Source organism: Lytechinus variegatus, chromosome 15 (assembly GCF_018143015.1).
Source record: "Lytechinus variegatus isolate NC3 chromosome 15, Lvar_3.0, whole genome shotgun sequence".
NCBI classification, from domain to species: Eukaryota; Metazoa; Echinodermata; class Echinoidea; order Temnopleuroida; family Toxopneustidae; genus Lytechinus; species Lytechinus variegatus.
Genome location: NC_054754.1, coordinates 11,061,579 through 11,089,435, shown reverse-complemented (window position 1 = coordinate 11,089,435; position 27,857 = coordinate 11,061,579). Strand labels below are relative to the sequence as shown.

Sequence of the window (27,857 nt, the reverse complement as noted above, 5' to 3'; positions counted from 1 at the left end):
TTCATATATTCCATATTCTTCTTTTTTCATATTTGCCCCATTTCATGAGCTTACAGGGCAATCACTATAATGTGCCTGACATTCGATTATGAAATACAATAACAATAATGATTGAATCATTTTATCATATTTCATTCCATCTATACATGAATGGTTCAATCATAGCCTCAATACAGAGGTCACCATTTGGCATGCTCTTAAAAAATACGATCATTAAAATAATAAGAAAATAAACAACAAAGAATAAGTGCAGATTCTTTCACAACTAGAGATCTGGGCCTTGTCTCACAAAGAGTGACGATTGATCTGAACAATCGTAACTTTATGGAAATCCGTCAGTGCCATAAGTTTTTCTACGAAAAACTTGCACAATGTCCTCTGTATGCAAAGAGAGTCGCAGTGAAAATTTCAAGAAAACAATGAATGCATGAATATACATCATAGCTTGAAAATAAACATGCATAATAGATGTTGACGTTGCTGAACGTCCATAGTTGCGATTGATCGGATCAATCGTAACTCTGTAAAGACGGGGCCTTGTTATTAAAGGCATACTTACACTGCTGATGGAAATTTGTGGATAAATACATGAATGAGAATATAGCTCTGCCAATTTACAGCAAGCATGTTCTGCTTTGTACAAATGACACTCAACTTAACTGTTATTGACTATTTCAAGGTCTAGATGTTACAATTAGTTTAAAGCCACCTGGATATATCACATATCCTAAAAATATCCCACCTTTTACTTTCAGTCAAAGACCAAATTTTTTTATTCTAAATACTATTTCACATCAATTTGTGGGACAAGACCAAAATTATGAAAATTAAAAGAAAAAAAAAGAATACAATATTCATATATTTCACTTTTAAAGCAAACACACCTAAGCAATTCCTATCTTATTTTACTAGATTATCCATTCCACACACTTCTACAAAATCTGAATTATATTAAAATATATGTTTGGAGCACCACTATATTTGAAATATGATTTAGCAGGAAAATGATATGACCGAAACAAATGCATTGAATGAAATTACATTTACAAAACCATGCCCTTGACTTAAAACATGGAAAATGATAAAAAAATTCGAAGTGATATCACCTTTAATCCTCCTCATTACTACAAAAAAGAGGATGAGTCTATCAAATGAGAATTCTTCCTCTTTAATCTGGCATTGTCAAATTTGAACAGTAAAATAATGTAGAAAAGTTCTTGCATATGTAAAGAAAGTACAAGAACTCTTCCACATGAACCAATTTGAAAACAGCAGACATTACATTCACCAATCACAATCAAGCTTTATTCTATCAGTAGATAAAAGGTTGACTCTGATTGGCTAATAAGTCAGATGTATATAGACTGCCAAATCATGTCTTCCATTCAATATAAGCCTATGCTTATGAGGGAAAATATCAGTTCACATCTAAGGAAACAGAGTAAAAGATGGATACACAAGCAGAATTGAGATTATTAACAAAGGGAAGGTGATATGATGGTAGGTTTAGAAATAACTTTTCTGCTAAAGAGGATAAAAGGCATCAAGTTACGCTTTATCATTAAATACCTTCTACTTCTGCAATCAAGTTTTCTTGGAATGTAAACAATCTACATATGAAATCATGGAGAACAAAAATCCTAATCAAGTAGGTCTTATAAATCTCTTCAATATATACGATACTGTTGACACAATGGGAGAATAGTTAAAACAGATCATAGAGAACACAGAATCATTACAATTATAAACAAAATCCTGCTCATTCCAAACTAATGATAAATCATAAAATGAACAGAATAACATAAATCTCTTCTTATATAGTCAATTCATTATAACAGCATGGCAGATATATTCAATAGCCAGCTTTAATAAGTATCTACATCAACAATAAATTGCACATAATTTGTTTTTCTATGTTATCATTCATCATTCACTAAAGATAGATTTTAATCTTTTATGCGATATATTATGCCAGTCTGCAATCATTTAAAGTGACAATGGTGAATTCTTAAATGTAAAAATGTGGGAAAAGTAAGTCTCATACCATGTAAAATTGTTTCAATTATTGAAATGGCAGCCCATTTCATTGGTTCAATATTAGTGAAAACATCTATAAATCAATAACATTTGGGTACATGTTTATCACAAAAATAAGCAGTTGTTGAATCAAAAGACTTGTCTAGGAACATAAATTGAACAAAATGGAAACCTTTCACATGCATCTTTTGAGGAAAAACATTTCTAAAATGACGAGAAATCAAAGTATAAAGAATATTTTGATGTGTGATACACTTATCAAACAGTAATAGTTAAATACGAAATATTTTGGAGACCAGGTTCTTACATGTATATGTGTATTATAGAGCAGCACAAAATGAAATATACAAGAAATAACGTGAATTACAGTGTATATTTAAAAGCCTGATTGAACTTTGTTATCTCTCTCTCTAGTGCTTGCTCTCTCTCTCTTCCCTATTTCTCTCCTCCAATTCATTCTTTCTCTCTCTCTCTCTTAGACCAGCCTCCCCTTTCCTTCATGTATTTAATAAAAGGCAAATTTATCAAATAAAAATTAAGTCTCAAATCACTGAAGTGGACATATAAATTCTCTGTACAATGGTATGTTCTAATGTAAAGTTGAACTACACTTTTTCCACTTCCAGTCCTACAATACTTAGTACTAATTAACAATTAGTCTTCATACTTACAGAGTCGTTCTTACTGGTCCAGAATATCATGCCTTAATATCTGTTTCACCTGTGCACAGTTTAGAAACTGTCATGAGAGGGAGTGAAATATCATTTCATTTTACAGTTTGAAATATTTTGAGTCATATAAGTTATTGACTATAGCACAATGCATTTAACTCCAATACACTTTCCTCTATATCTGCCATATGCAATAATACTAATCAATAGACCTCATGCAATGACGTCATTATGCCGCCATCTTAGAGGCTGAATTCATTGCCTTACATGCGTTGGATATCTGCAGCTGGTGCATCTCTGACAACTCCCTTTTACATGTACTCCTATATCCTCTGAGGGAGGGCGATATAAGATTATAACGTCATATGCATATAGTCTATAGGTGTGTATAGACTCTTAAGAGGCACTGAAGTGTTTTTGTTTTCTCTCTTTTTTAATGATGGGCTGAGCTGCTTGAGCTAGTATATACAGTGTGAAGAATGCTTCAAATTTACACAACTCGCAATGCCAACATCAGAAGGAAAGTAGGGTTGAATTTAACCAATATGAATACATTTACACATTGTTGGAGATTGTCGCTATTTTCTTAACTTTTCAAATGACTACTGTATACAAAAATAATACATGTGTGCCCTTTCTTTTATATTTCATACAAATTTTCCTTCTGCTTGTAATCTTGTAAAAAGATATACAGACTATCCTATAGAGAGGTTACATATTTTATACAAATTGACAATGAAGATATTTTCAAATTGACCATCCTTGAATAGTGATCATGAAAAGTACATACTATTCAAAGTATGAGCCTGTTTATCAACAAGTTTAAACAAGCTACTGTTATAAGCTACTGATATAGAGCAATTTGATTGGTGGACAGCAAATTTCTACTTCAATTGATGCCTTTTGTGGGTTCTAACCATATGTATGCAATACTGCTTCCAATAAAAGTGTAAACACAGGCCATTTTGTCAAAACATTAATGACCATGCACTGATCTGTTCATTCAGCAAACAGAACTATTTATTGAATTTAACATACTGTTTACATCACTGAATTATAACACTCATGTGCAACAGCCATTACACATACACCATTCGACAACTGTATTTGTATGATTATTCAACTGACTTATTTTCACAATGATTAAAGGTGAAATAATGGTTACAGACTTCTGAATAATTAATGCAATGTACAGCCACAGCTTCTAGAAAGTCATTTTTCAAAGCTTTGAATAGTTTTAAGAGTAAGACGCATTCACAAACAAAGAAGAGTGTGCGATTGTGGGGGTGGTATGAGTGATTGATGGTGGCTGCCCAATGTCACAAATAGAGACGGTTCCTCCACATACAGTTCGGAGATCAACATTACTATAAATATCACCCATTATCATCATCCTCATTTTTCATCACCTCTGCTTGGGGTACTGCCTGGGCTGTCCATACCCCCTCTTACTCGCTCCCCCTGAGCTGCCCCCAACCCCAAACCCTGTGGCTGCTCCTCCTTGATTGGCAAACGACTGAGGGTTGTAGAACATGGGCACCCCTGGCTGCTGGGCAGGTTGTTGTGCAGGTTGTTGCGAGGCATTGGCGCCCTCTTGTGGCCAGGAGGGTGGTGGCTGGGTTGTTGGCTGGAGAGGAGAAAAAGAGAATATGTTGTATTTCATAGTGAAGTGAAGTCTTTCTTTTTCTGGATAAGGTAGAAATGTTCAGTTGTTTGTTTTCATTATTTCAACAGCACAAGATCACATTATAAATAATCTTTGAGTAGACTTTATTGCACTGATAAAAATTGTCAGGAATACAGGAAATAGTTGTTAAAGAAAAAAAATAAATAAAATGCATGTACTGTACACCGAAGATAATACAAGTAGATAGCACCTTTCTACACTTTCAGATGTGATGAAAATACTATTAAGAATTGGAGACAATAGCATCAAACAGACTTCAGCAGAAACCAACTACCACTGAAATTCATTACAAGTGACAAATATTTTTGAGAACTAATATTTTTCATAGGCCTGGGTCAAAAAGTTTAACCGCCATTCACACAATGTTCAACACAAAATGCGTTTACAAATTTTGGTAAACATTTAAACTGTTTGGGAAAAGGTGACCAAAATACCTTATAACTGACCAAATGTTCCTTTGATTCATATTATTATGCATTGAAATGAATTAATGTATAATTTCACTAAAAATATTTAAAATTTGAATGGAAATGAAGTGAAACCACATGTACGTATTTTTTCTGTCCAAAAAGATGGAAGATTGGATTTGCATTTTCAAGTCTAGATCCAACACCAATGTGAGTACGTGGGGACACATTAAAGCACTGTTGATTAAATATAGTCAATATGACATTAAGAGACAGCAATGTTGATTGAATATAGTCACATGATATTAAGAGACAACAGCGTTGCCATTTCATGAAATATAGTCAATATGACATTAAGAGACAGCACTGCAGTTTTATGAAGTAATCTCAACATGATATTAGAGACAGCGATGACGCAGTTGCATAAAATATAATCAATATGATATGAAACTAAAGAGATAGCACTGTATCCGTTATATGAAATACTCTCAGCATGAGATTAAGAGACAGCAATGTTGCCATTTCATGAAATATAGTCAATATGACATTGAGACAGCGATGTTGCCCTTATCATAGTCAATATGACATTAAAGACAGTGATGATGCCATTTCATAAAATATAGTCAATATGATATTAGAGGACAAGTCCATTTTTTTATGTATTCTTCTTGTTATGCAATTACTTTATTTAAAGGGGAAGTTCACCCTGAAGAAAACTTTGTTGTAAAAATAGCAGAAAAAATAGTAAAAAATATTGGTGAAGGTCTGAGGAAAATCCGTTAAAGAGTAAGAAAGTTATTAGAGTTCAAAATTTTGGATTTGTGACGTCATTAACGAGCAGCTGCTCCATGTGTTATGTAATATAAAATTTATGAATTTCAAATTTTGTATTGTTCCTGATGACTTAATTTTGGTTTCTTTTCATGATCGGGTGTGAAATTATTTGTCTATTGATATACAAAAGTTACAGTGAAATCATTTTCAATTTTCTGAGAAAATGACATTTCATTGATTTTTTTACCATTCGCTATGTAGGAATGCTGCTCGCATATGACGTCACAAATCAAATAATTGAAATTCTAATAACTTTTCAATTATTTGATGAATTTTTCTCAAACCTTCGGCAATATTTTTTTATGATGTTTCTGCTTTTTTTACAATAAACTTTTTGTCAGGGTGAACTTCCCCTTTAAGTATAGCTATGTATCTTCTCTCAATGTTGTAATTTTTTTTTCTTCATTCCCTGTAACTCCCTTCTCTCTCTCTCTCTCTCTTTCCCCGTTTCCCCTCTTTTTCACTTCCCTTTCTCTACTTGCCACTTTCTGTCTCAAATTTTATATCCAGTTGACTTCTTACTTTTTGCTTTTACATGGTCTCTTCCATCAATATTTTGCCGATTCCTTTTCATTGTATTGCAATATATGTTCATTTATATTCATATTCCCTCAATGTTCAAATATTTTCAAATTTATACATCCCTAGTGTTTATTTACATATGTGCTGCCAATTGGAGGACAAATTTCTATGTTTTTAATATGGATTGATAAAATGAGTCTAGATCTGAATTTTAAAGTTTTGCTCAATTTAACAAACAGTTACATGCACATCGTGGTCGGTATGCAACTGAGCAGACTGATGACGTCATCTACTCACTATTTTTTTGTATTTTATTCAGATATATAAATATTCTAATTTTCTCCTCATTGTCAAGTGAAACAACAATTAAATCCTCCCTTACCAGTGGAATTAAGCATTGTTTAAAACTATACATTTCAGTCAAGTTGATCCTAATTATTAGATCTGTAAAAAATGAAATATTATACAATTCAAACAATAAAAAACAAATGAAATAGTGAGTGAAGGACATCATTGGCTGTCTAATTTGCATGTCACTAAATTGTGCATATCACTGTTCTGTGAAAAGTAAGTGAGAATTTAAAATGTCATAACTTTATTATTTTACATTCGATTTTGATGTAATTTTCAGCGTTATGCTAGTTTGTTTTCTCTCTTTTTATTCGAATCAACATTATTCTGGGGTGGACTCGACCTTTAAGAGACGGCAATGATGCCACTGATACTCAGCATGATAAGAGACAGCTATGTTGCTATATCATGAAATATTGTCTATGATGCCACTTTTTTACAACCTCAGAACTGATCAGTTAAATTTGTCAAGAGCCAATAAATACACAAATGTGTAAACTACGAAACACCTCAACTTTAATTTGTCACAATGCTTACATATTTGCCAGAAACGACTGGTGCACACATCTATCACCGACCACATTTAATATAGGCCTACTTACATTACACATCAGACGTCCTTCATTGACCAAACAGAGAATGGCAACAGTGCTGTCTTTAATGGGACGTCTCTATCATGCGAGCAGCCATCTTGGAAACTGACATCTATTCATTCAACATCAAACCTTACTTTAAAAATGAGACAATCATTCTTCTTTTTGTTTGCTATATCATATCTAAAAAATATGCCTCTATTGAAAATTTTGGGGATAATTTATGGATGGAAAAAATAGAATACAATGAAATCTTACATCTGTAATAGAATTTTCTAAGTGAAAGAACCATACAGCCATGGAAATAATCAATTAAAATATGATATACATAAAAATAATTATTTCACTTAATTTTCAGACCAAAAATAAAAAGATTTCATGTTTATTGTTTCATCTGTCCCAAATTACAAAAAATATGGTTGTTTGCAAGAAAATATTTTAAAAGATATTATAATCCGAATGAAGAGCAGAACTGTTTCATTTTTAAAGTTTGATGATGAATGAATAGATGTCAGATTCCAAGGTGGTTGCTCGCATGAAAAAAAGTTGATTGAAGTGATGATTTTGGATTATATATCATAACTTTGTAGCTAAATATCTTCATCAAAAGTAACAAAATAGGAAAATATTGACAGATTATCAAATTTATCCACATTTTGTAGGATGCCATTTTTTAAGTAGAACGATCCAAAGACCAAACTGTATGACTTTTATGTGTCCCCATAAACTTACATTCGTGTTAAATCTAGACTTGAAAATATGAATCTGCCGTCTTTTTGGACGGAAATATTACAGTTTCACTTCATTTTCTCTTCAAATAAGGATGATTCCATTACTGAAATATACATTCTGAATTCAGTTCACAACAATATGATATGAATTTGGGAATATTTTGGCAATTTTAAGGGTGTTTTTCAGTGAATTTCTTTTTTAAACTTTTTTTCACTTTACACGGATAAACGTAACCGCCTGTTAATTTACAACGTTTAAACATTTTTTTTTTATAAAAGTAATGACTCGGCCAAAACTTTGGTCACAACAGTCTGATATCTCTTGCTTGAAAAATTACTTGAAAACACTTGAGTATGTCAGAGAATCAAATACATCAAACAGAAATAAAAAAAAATAATGATAATAAACAAACTGATCAAATACACTCAATAACAAAACAATACAACTTTCTAAAAACAGGAAAATACATGAAGAGAGGGTTCCATTACACTTGAAAGTACATGTACATGTAAAAATGCATGATATTGATAATCAATTTTAAAAGAAGTAAATTGACATGAATAAAAACATGTTTACACTTTACCATTAATCAACATGATATAATAGTTTCCCAAGCAATTAAATCAATCGCTCCATACTTCATATAATGCATATATGCTTTTATTATTTTCATTTTTTTTCTTCTAAGAACACTGGCAACACTTTAAAAATGGTGTTATAGTACTTGTACCGTGTTAGACATGAAATTGTTAAATTCAGAAATATAGATGAAAAAAGAGAGACATTAATATTTCATGAGTTAATTATTGTGATAGAGTAGCATAGAGAAAGGATATTAAATCAAATGCTTCAATAAATCATAGGTCATATTTGACTGTAGATGCCATTTGGTAAATTTTATCTACTTTTTAAAAACTTTTTTAGAAGTCTTAGAGGGTTAGTATGGTATACTTTTTTTTATTTTATTGAATGGCGGTTAATTAATTTGTGATATCAAGTCTGCTGGCCATAAGCATTGAGTAAAAGCGTACTTAAGCATAATGAGCTCAAAATTTTAAAAGCGCAGTTTTGGCATTATTTCATTCATGTTTGATATTGTCAGATTTTCAGATAACCTGATTTCAATTCATGGTATTAGAAAAAAAAGTATCACACTGAGGTATAGTACAGAATGTAAACCCCAAACTGTTCAAAAACTTAATACTGTGCAATGATGTTAAGTGATACAATGAAATGATTTCACAAAAATACCACTTTCATGATTAATTCAAAGGGGGGGGGGGGAGGGGCTTACATTGTTTAGAAATTGGATGTGATTAACAACTAGGTACCTAAACACAATGTTAGCTTCCAATTGGACTATACTATAACAGTTGGCCCTTTAAAAATGCAATGCCAACATCAAGAATCCAATACCAAAATATAAATATATTTGAGGTTTTTATATACAGCTAGCCATACAAAAGTCCCCCAAAAGAAACTTTATTTTCATAAATTGCATTTACACATTTTACACTCTTATATGTTAATGGGCAGTAGTGAATACATTACTGCCAATTAACATATAAGAGTGTAAAATGTGTAAATTTTACACTCTTATATATATGTTAATTGCCAGTAATGTATTCACATATGGTAATAGCCATAGCAGGATGATAAACAAAGGTTATGTACATGATGATATGACAAGAGTGAACTTAAACTTTGAAATAATGATTTCTTTCTCCAATATAAATAAAAAAAATTAAATTCAGCATATATATGTAATTGAATATGTACTTCTTATTTACATGTAGGTGTGTGTGTGTGTGTGCATGTGTGAGAGAGAGAAGTAGGTTGATGGGTTCATAGCATTAGGTTTAAACCAAACTTTTCTGGAATGCCTAGAGCTCCCTACCTCATTAACATAGCAATACTAATCTTTTAATCCTGCAATAACATGTTTGAGAAGTCATTTTGCGATGAAATGCAAAACAGATACAAATATAAGATGAATTACACTGTGTTAGTTACGATGAAATTATATTCCATAGAAGTGTGTAAACTTACATTATTGGTCAGTCTGGACCTAGACCTTGGTTAATAATAATACCTACAGTATTTAAAGATCAAGTCCATCCCAACTATCATTTGGTCTGAACAAATAGAGAAAATCCAATCAAGCATATCGATGGAACTTTTGCTTATTTTTACAAAACAGGGATATGCACAAGGACACTATATGCAAATGAGTAGACATCACATATTCATTTTTTTTCTGTATTTCATTAAATGAAATATACATTATTTATAATCACAATAAGTTATTTCAAGTTCCATTTTGGTGTTGTCAAATCACCAACACCATATTCAAAACTGCACTTGGAGTCACCCTATGGGTTGCAGCAATGGCAATTCAGTATGCTCAGGGAGGAATCAAACCTTGTTTCACATCACAATGAGGAGAAATATGAAATCAATGTATAATTTCATATATATTTCATATGAATACTAGCAGTATAAGGGGGTGATGTCATCGGTTCCCATTTGCATACCGACCAGGATACGGACACATCTGATTCTGATAAACTTTAAAGTGTCGTGCTTGTTTATCTTTCCATATTTATTATTATTGATAACAACTGATGTTGGGTGTGCTTGGCCTTTGTCCATACTGACGATAAATATACAGTCTTGATTAAGGTCTTTCTGAGGTGACAATGATGTTATGGTAAGAACTCTCTATTAGGTGAAAATAGAGTGTTAGTTGAAAAAAAAAATAATAATGAATTTCTCTTAAACCTATCCAGGACTGCGCCGGTCACTGACTTTTTCTTTTAAGTCTTGCGCAATTTTTGAGACCAGTTTTGCGTCATCCAGGTATGCGGTTCCGAAATTACACAACACTATGTAAGTGCATGTCAGATCAAATATTGCTCAAAAACATTATTTTGTGTACAAAGTCAATGCAAATTGTGGTTTCGACCAAAAGTCATATACCCTTTTTACACAAGACTTTCTTAGCCCCGGACTATCGCTAACCCCGTACTATTATTTTTCCTTTTCACACATGCCAAATTGTTATTGCTAACCCCGGATAAGGAATGCTTGCTTTTCACACACGAAACTCGCTAACCCCGGACTAGTGGTTTTTGTCGATCATTCGTAGTACAAGTATTTCACTCGTACCCTTTTTACTCACGCTAAAATTTCCTTAACCCCGTACTATAGGTGGGGCTAAATTGCCATTTAGCCCCACCTATAGTACGGGGTTAAGCTTAGCCCACTTTCGTTTTACACTAGCGATCTTAACCCCGTACTATCGCTCTTAGCACCGCAATTGCTGGGATAACCCTGCTTTTTTGCAGGGCCAAATAATCCCGTATTAAAGGTGGGGTTAGCCCACTTTGCAAAAATGCTGTGTAAAAAGAAAGTGGGCTAAGCTTAACCCCGTACTATAGGTGGGGCTAAATGGCAATTTAGCCCCACCTATAGTACGGGGTTAAGGAAATTTTAGCCTGTGTAAAAAGGGTAATAGTGTGATTATTTTCAGTTTTACTGGTCCAAATGTATTCATTTTATGCTATTTATGATCTCAGAAGAGTCCCCAACAAATTTCATTGAAAAAACAATGAAAAACAAAAGGTCCAAAAAACAAAGAAATACATAAGAAATTGAAAGTAACAATATAATACATACAAAATTGATCTGATATTGCAATTTTTGCATGTACACTTGCTAAGAACACCAAAGAAAGTTTCTACACCAAAAATTAGAACATTTGGTGCTTTATTTAGGGAGTTAGAGGAAAAAGTATGATTTTGCATACTAATTATGTATAAATTAGCATAATCACTTTCTACCAATTTGCATGAAATAAATTACTATACAATTTTGTAGATAATGTCCAAGACAACCTGCGTGCCAATTTTCGATGCGATCGCACGGCCAACGGCCAAGATCTCAAGAGGGGGCCTGGGAGCCCCCCCCCCCATATGAACTCCCAAAATACCCTGGCCTAGATAAGGTTAAAATACAGAAAAAAAGTAATCTGACTAAATAAAACCATGGGAACATCAAAACTATTATCAATCCATAGAATCAATGTCAGAATGCAACTGAAATCGAGAAAGTGAGCATTATAAAAAACATCCATGATCATCTATTTTGTAATCCCCCCCCCCTCATTCATCACAAAATGACCCAACTACGTACGACCAAATACTGACATCCATGTAAAACAACATTAACATTTAGGCCTATACTATCAAAAGAGGTTTCAATTGTACCATGGTACAAAACCATGGCTATGCTGGTTTCTCATATACATGTAGGCACCCTTTGCAAAAGGCGCACGCTAATATCTTAGTCCATGGTTTTGCAACATGATAACAACTGAAACCTCTTCTGAGAATACTGGCCATACAATCTGGTATCAATAAAAAAAAAGAAACATTTATACAATGAATATAAATGGAATACACAGTGGTATAAAAAAGAAAATCATTAACATTGAGGGAGCACACAAATGAATGGGCATGCATGAAATGATAACGGTTGAAATGTCCACACCTAAAGCATCTACAAACACCTCCTTGCGTAAACATACTGATCAAATTACACATGAAATATGATATCGTAAGTGCTGTTAGTAATCAATGTTGAGCCAGCAATAAGGGACCATTTATACGCAGTGGGAGGGTAGTAAATGAATGAAAACTTAAAATCATGGTTGTTAATAATGCAGACATCTAGCTAGGCTAAAAGCGAGCACTGTTCCCACTGCCAAGCATTTTATCCCGCAGAAAAGCTTCACTGTGAAATGGGGCTACGCATCCCTCAAAGCACATGTCATTTCAATAGGGACATGCTCACTGCCAGGGAAACACATGTACATGTATAAGAACTTGTGCGATGAAAATTAATGAACTTCAACTTTGACAGAAAACAATTTTATTCCGAATGGTAATTTTTCAGAGGATCATGTGCTTATAAATCCTTTTACTCTTACCCAAACACACTTTTATATACTCTGATTCACACAGAACAGAATAATCTTACGGATGGAGCATTTTACATTACAGAATCAGAACAGGCCTTCGAGTCATGCAAGCCTGGGGAAAAGGGGCTGCGCACCACTCGCTACTCAACTGCGCAGTACAATGCTACAACAGAGGGAACAGAGCGAACATTAAAAGATGCTGCTTGTCTTTAATAATGGCTATACCTGATGGGACATATGCTGACTGACCTCATTGGAGAGATCGCTCATCGAACTAGAGCGTGAAAGCTGTACAAGGAGTAAAAAGCAACCAGGGTATTTTATTCAGACAGCCATGCCTAAAAGGGTTTTGAGGCCATCCATGCTCTTTTGAATAGGAAGGGGAAACTTAATCATTCTATCGAAGTTGGTAACCATTCAAAGTAATTCTGAAAGATGGCCTAGATGTACATGTATATAGAACTGTCACCTTCCCCTGCATCAGATTTCGCTGTCCTTTGTGTCATGTCTTATTATTAATCTTTTATGTAATATCATGATCACAAATCTTTGGCTCATTGCATGCTAAAATCAGTTGGTCCATATGTAAAGTATATGGGAATAGCGGAATTCAGTATCTAATGGCTTATTTTAATGTAAAAAATTTGTTGAAATACTGGTAGAAAAAGTTGTGCTCCATTTTTGAAGTCTTCCGGCATGACTAGATCAAAGAATTACTTGTTTGAAATGCGTGAAATATTTGAGTGCCTCTGCAGTAGCCCGTTATTCCTACTTGGCCAATACCCACTGTATTTATCTCTGCAGAATTCATAACACTTCATGAAGACTGGGAAAGTTGAATAAAACTTAAAAGCTGCACTCAAATTTCTAAAAGCAATCTAATTTCAATTCATAAACTTGGACCGTCTTAGATCACAAAAATTTGAAATAAAATAAAATTAAATAAAAAGAACCAATCCATGACGCTATATGACAATATTTTCAAAAAGCACAACACTTGGGCAAACAGGCAGACCTATATGTGAACGATAATCATGAAGAGCAAGTGGATATACTATTAAATAAATGAAATTCTGGTATTTATGGTAGTGTATAATAATGATGTGTTGCTAGACTATTAACAGATCCGAGGGACAAAAATATTCCTTTCATTATTTCAATGATTTTATTCAAAGAAATCAACCCTCTGAACATGGTATATTTGTATCCAACTTTTCCCAACAATTATCCATTCAGTGTCTTACTGAGAATGCTATCTTTAATAATTTCCTCCATTTGATATTGATGGGGGGGGGGAGGGAAGAAATTCATAATCCCTTTTTAGTAATTTAGTGAACTAAAATTACTTCCAAATATCATAAAACCGACAAACTTGTCACTTGATAAAAAAATGTCATTCATGTGTTATAAATAGATTTGAATGCTGCATATAGATTTACATACACAGAAATACAAAATATTCAGAACAATCTTTGGTCAGAATAAAAACTGAATACTGTACATGGTTCGATTTGTCGTTTGAACTTTACTCTAAAATGATATAATTGTTGCACTGTGTGGCTTTTTAGGGGAATAAATCTCTTTTCATTTCCCCACAACCATCCCCCCCCCATGCCCCAACATTATTGAGAAAAAGCATGGTATTAACAAACACACATGCATCGGAGTTGTGATTCTAATTACCTGAAAACTCTTGAAATACTGAAAATCAAAATTAATGTTTGCTAGGCAGACCACCACCAAAAGCTCATTTAAATTGAGGTCAATGAAAACATGCTAAATAATCATGGAATCAAAATGCACATCAGGCATATAATGGTAAGTATCATTAACAAGATTCCAAGACAAAATACATTTTGGAAGGCATAATAAAGTGAATAAGTAAAGATATCGTTACATTGAATTTGGGCTCAATATGCGAAACAACCATACAAACCAATAATACTTGGATACAAATTGTAAAATAGTATTCAATAATTTTTACAGGATTATTAGGACTATCAGGCGCAAATTAAAAGGGCAACAAAAATAAATTTATATTGATCAAAGTGCACAAAAATTAAAATAAAATGAACTTTTAAATCTCACAAGCTATAACATGGGGAATCAAAATGTGAACTTTCTTCATCATCATCACTGAAATACCTAACCATCAAACTGAAAATGAACCAACATTTGAAAAAGCTCACATGAAGAAATGAAAAAATAAATAAATATTGAACAAATGAAATATAAAACAAGAGTGTCTGTGTTGCTTTTTCCAATGAAGCAGTGATACGATAAAAATCCATGAAACTGGACCCTAAATACGTGTGGAGATTTACAAGAAACACAAAACAATAAAGTTGACATATATCAACAGGAACAAAGATTTTTAAAACATTTCGGATGTAACAACTTCCAAAACTGAATTGAATTGACTCGTATCTATATTTTTATGCAGCTGTATTCAGTGAATAAAGTATGGCATAGTAGACATAATTAATATCAGGCATGGAACATTGACGTGAACTGTACTGATAACTTACGTTTTCACTTTGCTGTCCTCCCCCTTGCTCTCTGTGTGGACTGTGAGGTCGTGACCCTGGGTTGCCCACTTGAGGATCGCCTTCCTGATTAGAGGTCTGTGTGTCCTCCGAGGCAGCTGATGGTTCAGGAAAAAAAAAACGAGTAAAATTTTGACTAGAATAATAGCTTCGATTTTGGGTAGTGTTATGAAAAAAATGCTACTTAAGATGTATGGCTAACAACTTATGTACACATAGCTGTAAGGCACTACATGTATATATCAATATACAGTGCGTATCAAAAAAAGTTTACACTTTGAAAAAATCCTGTAAAATTATACATTTGTAATTTCCTGAAGATTTTTCCACACTTTAACATTGGTACAGATCCATTTAAGCAAATGACGATATAACTGTCGAAAAATATTTCCGCTTGAGTGAGCACCACTCACTTTTGAAAAGTTAGTGAAAAATGATTTGCGCAGAACTTTTAAATAGTTATGCGGATAAAAGTAGACCTTAATCATGAAGAACATGTGGAATTTAGCTAAGAAAATTGATTTGAAGATATCTTTTACCTTTTTAAACTTGTTTCCTTGCCAAAAACACTTCGAAGAGTGCATTGCGCCCCACCCCACTTCCCCACACACCGAGGCCATCGTGACGATATTTGCTTTACACTGAGCTGTAATTTACATGAAACGGCTAAGGCTTGATTTTCATTTTGATAATCATTGTCAAGCTTGGGAAAAGTGTGGAGAAACAAGTATTAAATGAAAAATGAAATATAAACCCACTTTAAATGATAAAAACTTAGTGAAAAAATGATAAAGATGTCTGAAATAAACTTTTGTTCAGATTCAGTTATGTTCTAAGATCCAGCTGGCACAAAAAGGTTAAAGGTTATGCTTCTTAAGTGTTGAAATGTCAATTTGGGCGGCAAAATTGTTACAAGATGCTTGAATGTATCCGTTTTATTTCAATTGACTAAAAGTGCAAGGGAAATGTGTTGCAGGGTAAGTTTGATTTCGCCCTTTCCACTTGACACAGCGTGAAAACGAGCATTTCTGCGCAAACAGATTTCTGCGAGCTTTACAAAAATGGACAGTGCTCACTCAAGTGTAACATTCTGTCAAAACTTTTACTTTCATTGGATAGATGAGACCCAAACCTAAGATTATATGTGAAAAAATACCCACATGTTGTATATTTTTTTAATTCCCAGGTCTTTTTCAAAGTGTAAACTTTTTTTTGATACGCACTGTATAAAATATTCCGAAGCACGGACTGCTCCATTGAAGTACACATTGCAACTCCAGGGCCCCGTCTTACAAATAGTAATGATCGATCCAATCAATCGTAACTCTATGGAAATTCATCAGTGTCATAATTTTTTCTACAGGAAATTTGCAAAATGTCCTTTGTAAACAAGGAGATCACACCAAATTGTCAAGAAATCAATGGATATACGTTCATATCTAGAATATTTTTTTTGAACAAACATGCATTTTATATGTTGACGTTGCTGGCTTTCCATAGTTGCGATTGATCGCAAAATATAAGCAAAATTCAATTTTTCCGCTCTAACATCTGGGCTCCACTTTTAAAGATCTTAGATCACAGTGACATAAATTTACCATTATGACGTTGTAAATTTAGTCTCAAAAGTTCAACAAAACTAAATCAAGAAATGTTGCAGTGCTGGGTTTTCACGTCATGATTTATCACAAAAAAAATGTTGGGGAGGGGCTACATATGCCACTTGGATTATGTAGGTATAAACTCTGGTTAGAAAACATGAACATTTGTAATCATGAATAATTCAATTGTTAACAAAAGATAATCGTGTATGGGAATAGAGAACATGCCTTATGAAACGAAAACTGAACTTTTAAATTAACACAACTTGTAACTTTTTCAAAACTTCAAATAAGAAAACATCAAAACACCATGGTAATCCCAGAGGAAAAAATATCTTACACGAATCTGGAATGAAGAAATTCACAGGTGCAGTATTGCTTGGAGCAGGTAAGGTCTGGAAAAGGCTACTTGTGTCTCCTGTCTTTGCCAGTGCTGATGTACCCTTGCCTTTGTTCAGAACATCCACATAGTTACCTGGACCTAGAAAAAAAATAGGATACACAGTGGCATCAAATACTCCATCTGAAATACAATGAGAACTACTTGTTCTCTTGTCTTTTACACCAATTCTTTAGAGATATCGAATACGAGAAACTTGGGAGAGTGTCATTAAGCTGTTTAGTGGAATAATATTAACAATATAAATAACGTTTTATTTCTAATTGTATAGGATTATGCACCTCAAATGATTGATAATCAAATTTATTTTTCCGTACTCATTTTTTTTTGTAAATTTGTCAGAGCGTCATGAAAATGGACATGATCAACATTTGATACTGTCATTTTTTTATTATTGCAATCCTTTTTATTATAAAGCCCTCCTTCCACTACTAATTTGAAATCCATTACAAGATTCACAATTACTGATTTTTTTGACTTGAAATCAATGGATTGCAATTTTCTTCCAGTGCCAACAAATGCATGATAACTCACCAAACTTGCGAGAAAATTTGTTAACCCCAGCAGGAGGGGCCGATTTTTGCCCTAGCCCTCCACCAAGCCCTCCTCCAAGCCCAGGGGCTGATATAGGTGGCTGTGAGGTAGCTGGTGGGCCGGCAGCAGGAGGCGCAGGGCCAGAGATTTCTTTATCCGAGGGGGGTGGAGGAGGGGGTCCACTGTCAGCTTCGTCCGCATCTTCTGCCTTGTTGACCCACTGCTTTTTGACAGGGTCCCATTCGATCTGTTGAGGGAGAAGGGGTTTGCCAAATTGATTAATCATGAATATCATCATCACCATCAACATCATCATTATGTCATCATCACCATCAACACCTTCATCATCATCATGTGTTTACATTCATCATCATTATCATCATCATCATCACCATCATCATCATCATCATCATCATCATCATCATCATCATCATCATCATCATCATCATCATCATCATCATCCTCATCATCACCCTCCTCATCATCACTATCATCATCGTCGTCATCTTCATTATCATCATCACCATCATCATCATTAATGTCATCATCATCATCATTAATGTCGTCATCATCATCATTAATGTCGTTGTCATCATCATCATTAATGTTGTCGTCATCATCATCATTAATGTCATCATCACCCTCCTCCTCCTCATCATCATCCTCACTATCATCATCATCGTCAACTTCATTATCATCATCACCATCATCATCATTAATGTCATCCTCATCACAATCATCATCATTAATGTCGTTGTCATCATCATCATCTTCTTCATCAACCTCATCATCACCATCATCATCATTAATGTCATCATCAGCCTCCTCATCCTCATCATCATCATCATCATCATCATCACCATCATCATCATCCTCATCATCACCATCATCATTAATATCATCATCATCTTCTTCATCAACCTCATCATACTCATCACCATCATCATTATCACCACCACAATCATTACTACCTCTGTAATTGCTATCATATTACCTGACATGATTATGTGACAAGTCAAGGTAAGATAATACAACATCGCCAATTCGCCATCATCTTAAAAATATGTCATCATCACAATTATTATCAAAATCATCACCATCATCACTCATCAGCATCATCAATTCATCATCATTTTAATAATCACAAGCAAGTTTCAAAGCCTGAACAAAGAATCATGAATGTGAGCTAACAGTTGCTCCTGTCTGAATCTCTCAGAAGATATAGGAATGTTAGGAATGTATTAATGTTTAGAATAATCTGAATGAAATCTAGGATTAGAGAAGGTTTGGTGTTTGGTTTAATGTTGCCTTAATGTGCAGATTCCCACAGGAGCAATTGCTGCCAGGCAAATGTAACAAAGTTGTTATGTTAGCTTACCGTTTTCTTTGTATCATCAGGGAGATGGATATTAGAACCGCCAAGCTTTTTGTTGAACCACCTTAGCCAGCCGCCCTGTGAGGACTGTTAGAGCAAACTTACATTACACTAATAAGCCCTTAACACAACCATTGAATATAAATATTCCATTACATGTATTTCATCCACACTGAATACCTTAAGTGATTGATTATAAGGATATTTTCATCACTGAAGTGGGAGAAATAAGTGATACAGTTCAATCAAAGCTCTACCTGCCCAACTCAGAACTATCAATGAAAAAAACGAGCTATGTAGGAATCATTACTTTTATTGTACTAACTGGTAACTCTGGCCAATTTAAAGTATCTTATGATAAAGATAGCATGCATCAATAGGCATTTTCTAACATTTTATAAATTTTCATTTTAATCTAAACCTCCAGATGTTGCACAAGTAGAGCTATAAATCAACAACTAAATTAGACTACTAACTGATTTAGCAAGAACTACCCTACAGCATATTTTTTTTTAAGATCGGGCAGTGAACAACAGTGCCATGAAATCATAATATGCACATATAATTAAAACAACTATTAGTTCATATCACAACATTCACAAATGGAACACCATCATGCCCCAGAAATGTTTGCCTACAATTGCAAGTATTTTTTCTAAAGCATTCTCACATGCAAATTATACCATTCAATGATTTACATTCATGTTAAAAAAAACTATATACTTTAACAATAGGTATTTTGCAAGCATTCCTATTACCATTTATGCCAAATCTACTACTCAACTACACCATTCACAAAGTTACAAATGTACATATACTATCCCATACACCAATGTGTGAGTGAAGACAGACATGTGGCCTGTTACACAAAGAGATACAATCAATCATATGATCAATTGTTAATCTCTATTTATGATTACTATCAGTGCTATGATCAATTGTTATTCTCTCATAATGATTTAATATATCCCTTGTGTGACAGGGTGCAGTCTGGTCAAAGGTTCATGTAACTGATGGTATGCCATTGACATAGAAAATAAATAGAGACACTCAACGAGGCAAAGTTGAAATAAACAACACTGGAGCAAAGGCAAACAATACAGAACAAAAAAAAGAACATTAACAATAAAAAAAAGAGACAAAGAAAACAATGAATGAATGTTTAATTAAACAAATGAAATATAAAAAGAAAAAAACAAAAATAGTTTATCACAGTATCACTCTTTCTTAGGGAAATCTTACCTTTGGTTTTGGTTTATTCTGTGGTTTTGTCTCCTTGGGTTCGGGCTGCTGTTGCTGCTGCTGCTTCTGTTGCCCCTTCTGACTGGCCACCGATACGGTCGACCCCCCTGACGTGGTCCTGGTCCTGGGTCTGGGGGCGGTGAAGGTGTTGGGGGAGTCGGGCGGGGTCAGGGTCTTCTGGGGGGATGGCGGACCGCCCATGGAACTCAGGGTGTTGGTCCGGCTCCTGTTCTGCTGCACCTGCTGTTGAGAAAAGTTTCAAAAATGATGACAACAAAAAAAATAAAACATCTGATTTAATACAATTCCATTTTCAGTATTCATGGTTTCCTTCTTTTTTGACAATCATATGCAAGGGAATGACAGATATTTGGCTGTTGAGAAAAAAAAAACCTGTTTACAAAAAAAAAAGATTTGATCCAATACAATTCTATTTTCAGTGGCCATTGTTTTTAATTTTCTAGCCCATCATCGGCAAGGAATGATGGATATTTGGCCATACTTATACCACAACCTTCTTATTTGCAGCCATTAGGGCTCTGAATAGCAAACCTTAGCAAATGAAACTTCAATTTATTCAAACAACCTATTGCACAAAATATTCAATGCAGTCAGTTGCATAACTCGCCACTATGATTTATCACTAAGTAGTGTGTTACATGGGCATCATGTGGAGCGTTGTGGCCCAGTGGATTAGTCTTCGGACTTTGAAACAGAGAGTCGTGGGTTCGAATCCCAGCCATGGCGTAATTTCCTTCAGCAAGAAACTGATCCACAATGTGCTGCACTCAACCCAGGTGAGGTAAATGGGTACCAGTATGAAGTAATTCCTTAAAAAGCTCTGTGCGCTACGAACGCCTAGCTTAGCCGGGTAATATAAGAGCGCCTTGAGCACCTAACAAGGTGGATATGTGCGCAATATAAATACCCTATATTGTTATTATGATTTAGGCTATGCTGCATCAATTGAAAGTCGATGAAAGAGGACCAACATGGTTTGTGGTGTGTCGCAGTCAAGATTGCAATCATTATCCATGTATCCTAACTATCAAATAGTTGTATGGCTTGCGGAAAGTTTAAAATTTTCAGAGGACCTGTTAAAACATGCAATCCACTAATGCTTTGGAAATTACACCGAAGGCAGAGGTACTTTAGAGAATACAAACGTGATAAATATTTTGACTTTGATTTCTTACGAATACTTTACCACATGTGAAGTTTGCTTCAAGGAGCAAGTGGTCAGTGATTGTCAAGGTTTGTACGCTTCTAGAAATTTTTACATCTAATTGGTTATTCTTATGAACAAATTAGCAAGTAAAAATCCCTGCCAAAGCTTTTCATCAAACGCTCCACAGACCTTACCATTTTGTTATAGCTATTGAAATCAAACTGGGAAGCACCACTCTGTTCAAACTCAGTTGAGTCCCCCTCGGTCTCCGATGGATTGGTCGTTGTACTGTATTCTGAGAAGTTACTTCCTATCGAGGCCCCTGGGTCCTGGTTGGGGGGAAAGTTACTGCTGCAGGGCACAATAGGAAGAAAATAAGATATGTCTTACACAATCACTATTTAAAAATTAAACCAAATAAAACAAGATCCTTGCTAAAACCACTACTAGTAATTCACAAAGAAAGTACCTTGCTTGATTTGTTCAATAACTACTTGTAAAAACAACCCTCATTTTGCTAGAATCTTTACAAGAGCGTTGAACCATTGGAGAAAAAAAAGACACTAAATTATTCCAGTTGTCATTGTCATTAATTCATTATGGAAATCTGTATCGACTGCAGATTAAAAATAATGAGCAGCTCTAAATTTGCAACTTAACTTCTAAGGTGTGAGTACAGCAAATCCCGGTCTTGGTCCATGCCCACTATTGCATTTGGTGCCAAATAAGAGAATCATATAAGGTGCATCACATATCTAAAGCTGCTTAATGTGAAATCAGGAAAATTCAATGAAAAACTAAGTGGTCATCTGAAAACAGTTCTCAAATACTTTTGAAGTCCTTTGTACCTCATTGGCTGGGTGTTATAAGGCTGATAATTATCATATTGGTAGTAGGGATTTTGTTGTTGTTGTTGCTGTTGTTGACCAGTTGTTTGTGTACCATCTTGCTGTTGTTGTTGCTGGTTGTAGTCATAGAAGGGCACCTGTTGTTGATCTGTTTGCTGATCTTGATACTGGTTGACTGCAACAAATATGAAGTTAATTGTTTATATTTTACAATAATATTCTGTAATTATATAGCACTTAATACATCAGAATAAGATATAATAAAATTTTATTTAAATTTGTAAAGATACAAAAACAAACAAATATATTATCACTCTTGTCATCCCATCATGGCTTGTCTGCATACAATGAATACTATACTCCACTCCCTGGGGAGTATTCCACAAAAAAGAGATTCAAATATATCTTTTTCGAATAGAGAATATGTTGATTCCCATATTCCTGTTGGCTTTTGTAAACTGTTACCTGAAAATCTTTTTTTTTAATAAACAAAAGACCTATCACAAACCTTGTTGCTGGTCATCTTGACCTTCGTAGCCTTGACCTCCGACCTGGTCCTGTTGGTATCCCTCCTGCTGGTATCCCTCATACTGGTATGCTGACACCCCTTCACCCACACCTTGGACTGTTCCATCTGTGCTCTCCACGCCCAGTGTGCTCAGGTTGGAGGACGATTCCACCCACGGCATGGGGGTGCCTGATGATGAGGGTGGTTTTAATTGTCCCTCCTGTTAGAATTAAAGAGAGAAATGGTCCAATGTTTATTGAAAATAACTGACATCATAAAGTTGATATGTCACATGTTATCTATTGTCTATTTTCCAACCGAGATTACATCAGATTTGTTATATGCAGTCTGATAACTTGTATGCACAAATCTTGCTTTTGTTGAAAATTGATATTCAAGTTCATATGAAGAAATGAAACGCTATCAAGCTCTATCAAGCAAGTCGAGGTGCCGTGGCCGAGTGGTCTAATGCGCCTGACTATACATGAAAGTCAGGGGTTCGATCCACGGCCGTGGCAGCTATGCCCGTGAGCAAGGCATTTAATCTCCAATGCTCTTTTATCCTGCTTTCAAATAAATGGAAATGCTAAATGCATTATTGGTAACTAGGTGTGAACTTGTTTAAAAATTAAAATAAAAAGTTTGTAGATGTGGGCCCATAGCAACTGGTTGTATAGTTGATTTGTACACTAGATTATAATCTGCAAACATAATTTTTTCTAATGCTGCACTAGTAGAGGCAGTGTCCTGTACCAGAGATATGAATAGCTTAACCACTATTTCAAGGTTCATATTGGAAACCAGGTCAAACCTGGTTCCTGGTAAGAAAAATTAAACTGTTTAGAAAAGTTTCTGAGATGGGATTAGTACTCAAGAAACTTGATTTGGAAGCCACTTACATTAATCTGCATGACTATGGCCTCTAATGGGACAATCCATTGTGGTTCTGTGATTTCTCTAAGGTCATGGAACTCAGGATCATGGTGTTTTAATCTGTGTGACAGCTGATGATGGGATAAAAGGAAATGGAGAAGATAAACGTTCATTTATCATCAAAGTAACGTTTAGATGTCCAGGGGGTATTGCCTAAAGGGTTGCGAGCAAGTGTAATTCCGAATATCAAATGCAACTTGATTTTAAACCAACGAAGCATGCACGTAAAACACTTTTTAGTTTCGTTGAAGTGCAAGTTTCTAAAATATGCCCCTGGTATCTAAGACGACATCATAACACAGGAATGAATCTAAAAATACTGATCTTTCATGTTGGTAAAATATCCATCATAACCGTCATTATCTCTAATTTCATCATCAATTATCATTAACATAATTATTTTCACCATCATCATCATCACCACCATCATCATCATGATCACCATCTCATTATGATCACCACCATCATCATCACCATCACCATCGTGGAGCATTGTGGCCTGGTGGATTAGTCTCTGGATTTTGAAACTGAGGGTTGTGGGTTTGAATCACAGCCATGGTGTAATTTCCTTCAGCAAGAAATTTATCCACATAGTCCTGCACTCAACCCAGGTGAGGTGAATTGTATTCCTTGAATGCTTTAGCTACGGCCAGGGTAATATTATGATACAAAGTATCAAAGCGCAGTTGAGTATATGTACATATGAACTATTCGTACAAGAGTAAGGGAAAACCCCAGTGTAGTGATCCACCTGCACTCTACCCCCAATCAGTTATATCGGGAGGAGAGACCTGTGGGTCATAGTGATTCAGTTCGCTTTTCGCCTCCAAGGCACAGGTAATGCCAAACAAACAATAATAGTAACTGCGCTATATAAATGGACATTTTATCATTATCACCATCACCAATGCAATCACCATTAAAACGATATATATCACGATTATTACGATTAATCTTACCTGCTAATCTATCAAAATTAATTAAAAAACCAGACATACTCTTACCTGACACACTTGGCTTACAAGCGTACTGTTATAGTAGTTAGGAGAGCATTGGATTGTGTTTGCTATTGTTTCGCAATACCTCAATGCCTGTTGGGAAAGGAAAGACAAGCAACTTGACTTACTAATTTGAAATTACAACATATTTGGTCTGCAAGCAATTCTTACTTCAATTTACACTTCTCTCTTTCATGGCAATTACTCAAAGATTGTGGAGCACATTTTTCCTTCAATGTTTTTTCTCTGTTAAGAAATCTATTTTGCATGGCTATAACATTTATTCAAGTACATATTCAAAATTCTATCAACTACAATAACAAGAGCAAAACAACACAAAAAACAAAGTTAATAGTTTTTTTCTGGAATGATTCTAGGCAATATTTTGGAGAAAATCAATAATTTTACAAGTATATTTCAAATACTGTTTTAATATGTCGAGTGTACAATAATCATACAAAATAGCAATGAGTTTGAACCGTGATAATTAATAATTTTCCAGCTACATGTTTGTATCTGAAAGTATTTTTTTACCTGTGACGTAAAGCCAAAGTCAGCGAGCCTGCAGGCGTAGATGAATTTATATGCCTGGAAGTTGGGTATGAGGAAATGCTTGTTTGCCAGCATCTGAGCATATTCATAGATCTCAGTCAGTTGGATAGCTGAGTTGGTGGAGAACTTGCTAAAGGGTAGGCTGAATATGGACAGAGAGATAGAATTCTAAATTATATACTGTAGTATACACACTGGCATGTACACTATGCAGGAATGACAATGGTATTGTAATTCTTTTTTTTTTACTGGGTAATCTAATGGAGAGATCAAGAAAGATGCTAATGATTGTATATAGGTACTAAAGTAATCAATAAATCTTTTTAATTAATCAACAGTATGCAATTGATTATTTATCAACATCTTGCAATGGAAAGTACATGGTTATCAGTTTATAACTGAAACTCTTTTCAATCTCTTGTCCCCCATCTTTGGAACAAACTCCCTCCACCTCTCAGAAACCTTTCTTCTCTTGACCTCTTCAAAAAACATCTCAAAACACACTTATATAACCATAAACCTTAACTTCTCTTATAACATCAACAGCACTATATAAATCCAATTGTTGTTGTTGTTATTATTATCAGTTCATAATTTGTATCTGATATTCACAATCAGTTGCAAAATCGTTATGAAACATCACATTTGTCACTAACATTTCAAAGTTGAGTTTGACGAGAGAAGGTCCAGACTGTCAAGCCTCCAAGCACATTCACTGGCAACAACAGTCCTTCTTGTGCATTATACAATGTTGAATGAATCATGACAAACCTGTACATTTACCTTTCTTGTTGCATCTTTGGAAGTTACTCAAGATATTTATTTTACAAAATTATATACTATTGAAATTTACACCGGTTGTATTATATAATGTATTGTTTATGCATCATAAATGAATGCAGGAGAAAATAGAAGAAAGAAATGTACAAACTTACTTGTGACTTGATCCAAGGAGTACTATCTTTGTGGTCTTCTTGCTATAGATACCAAAGCCTACCTGTGCCATCAGGTAACAGAACTGAGATGCATGTAGGAGACCTCTTGATGCTGTAGGATTACAATAGGAAGCACAGAGAAAGTTGTGTAAATTCACAATGCACCGTCAAACCTACGTGACTGGTAAACTGTGAATGAAAGCCCACAATATGTCTTTCCTTCTTCATTTGTTTCCATTTGCATTACCCTTCAATTTACCTCGAAACAAGTTTCATAGCTTCAGAAGCTTCAAAACAATGCAGCTCAAGTTGTCATCCTATCAAACTTAAGTCTTAAATCAATCCTGTTTAATTTACTGCAACTGATAACTTTTTAAAGATTTGTAGCTCAAACCGCTTTTTCATTGTGTTCATGAATCAGCACAATATCTTACTTTCATCAATTATCATATGGCAAACAGGGGGGTGTTTCACAAAGATTTAAGTATGACTTAGAGTCGCAGTTAAATGCCGAGTTGCGTACTGTATGAAAGGCTTGACCGCATTGGTCAGATTGTGCCATGAGGACGCGCACTACTGCGTATCTATCAATAAGATCGCGCGTTGCATATCATGTACATGTCGGCATTTAAGTGCGACTTAAGTCATACTTAAATCTTTGCGAAACACACCCCAGGTCTCTATGCCTACCAACATCTGGGTCCCATTTCATAAAGACTTGTTAATGCTCAATATTTATAACAAGTTGACTATCAGCCAATCAAATCAAATGATTTCAGTAGCTTAAAACAGTTATTGCAAACTTGTTACTATAAGAAGTCCTATGAAATAGCACCCATATTAGCTTTACTAATTGCCTTCAATTTGGTGTTGTGAAAGACAAATGACTTACATAATGAATCACCCAAGGTCACAACGCTCTTGAAGCCGACATCGGCACTGCTGCTCAGGTTAGACATCACCATGGCCAAGTGAGGGCGCCAGTCACCCCACTTTTCATCATTGCAGCTCTACAAGAGAAGAATTACGAGTTAAATCAATAATTCTTTAGTAGTTGGTACAAAATTTATTACATTACTATTGAATAAGAGAGATGAAACCTATCATCCCAAAAAAAATTATTTTAACAAAAAATATTTCTTAGACTGGTCAATCAAGTTAACCTGAGAATTTAATTTGCCGTCACACTGTCCTTATTGGCATCAAATGGTCTCTTTCCTATTCATTTTTCTTTTTAGTTTCCCATTTTATGCAATGGGGGTAAAATTCCTTTGTGATGCCATAATAACTTACATATTGTTAGCTTGTGTTACTACTACACAACATCGTATAGCTTTTCCCAATATCATTATCATACAAAATAAGAAATGCACCAACAAGGCAAAATCATTGTTTGTAGATA

General features: G+C 34.5%; 1 protein-coding gene across 4 annotated transcripts in view; it reads right to left on the bottom strand.

The window, feature by feature from the left end:
* Nucleotides 1–27,857, bottom strand: part of LOC121428694 (protein transport protein Sec16A-like) — a 49,796-nt gene continuing 21,939 nt past the window's right edge. For 2 of the 4 annotated variants that reach the window (XM_041625500.1, XM_041625502.1), the window contains exons 14-28: nucleotides 27,348–27,465; nucleotides 26,456–26,567; nucleotides 25,503–25,662; nucleotides 24,975–25,061; nucleotides 23,937–24,041; nucleotides 23,038–23,257; nucleotides 22,530–22,704; nucleotides 21,876–22,032; nucleotides 20,514–20,756; nucleotides 19,275–19,358; nucleotides 17,897–18,143; nucleotides 17,303–17,443; nucleotides 15,344–15,459; nucleotides 13,041–13,103; nucleotides 1–4,335 (exon numbers count right to left, since the gene is read on the bottom strand). In XM_041625500.1, the coding sequence (XP_041481434.1) occupies nucleotides 4,114–4,335; nucleotides 13,041–13,103; nucleotides 15,344–15,459; nucleotides 17,303–17,443; nucleotides 17,897–18,143; nucleotides 19,275–19,358; nucleotides 20,514–20,756; nucleotides 21,876–22,032; nucleotides 22,530–22,704; nucleotides 23,038–23,257; nucleotides 23,937–24,041; nucleotides 24,975–25,061; nucleotides 25,503–25,662; nucleotides 26,456–26,567; nucleotides 27,348–27,465 (2,250 nt within the window). In that variant the 3' untranslated portion in view covers nucleotides 1–4,113. The remainder of the gene's footprint in view (nucleotides 4,336–13,040; nucleotides 13,104–15,343; nucleotides 15,460–17,302; nucleotides 17,444–17,896; nucleotides 18,144–19,274; nucleotides 19,359–20,513; nucleotides 20,757–21,875; nucleotides 22,033–22,529; nucleotides 22,705–23,037; nucleotides 23,258–23,936; nucleotides 24,042–24,974; nucleotides 25,062–25,502; nucleotides 25,663–26,455; nucleotides 26,568–27,347; nucleotides 27,466–27,857) is intronic. The other 2 variants (XM_041625501.1, XM_041625503.1) reach the window with 2 other exon arrangements.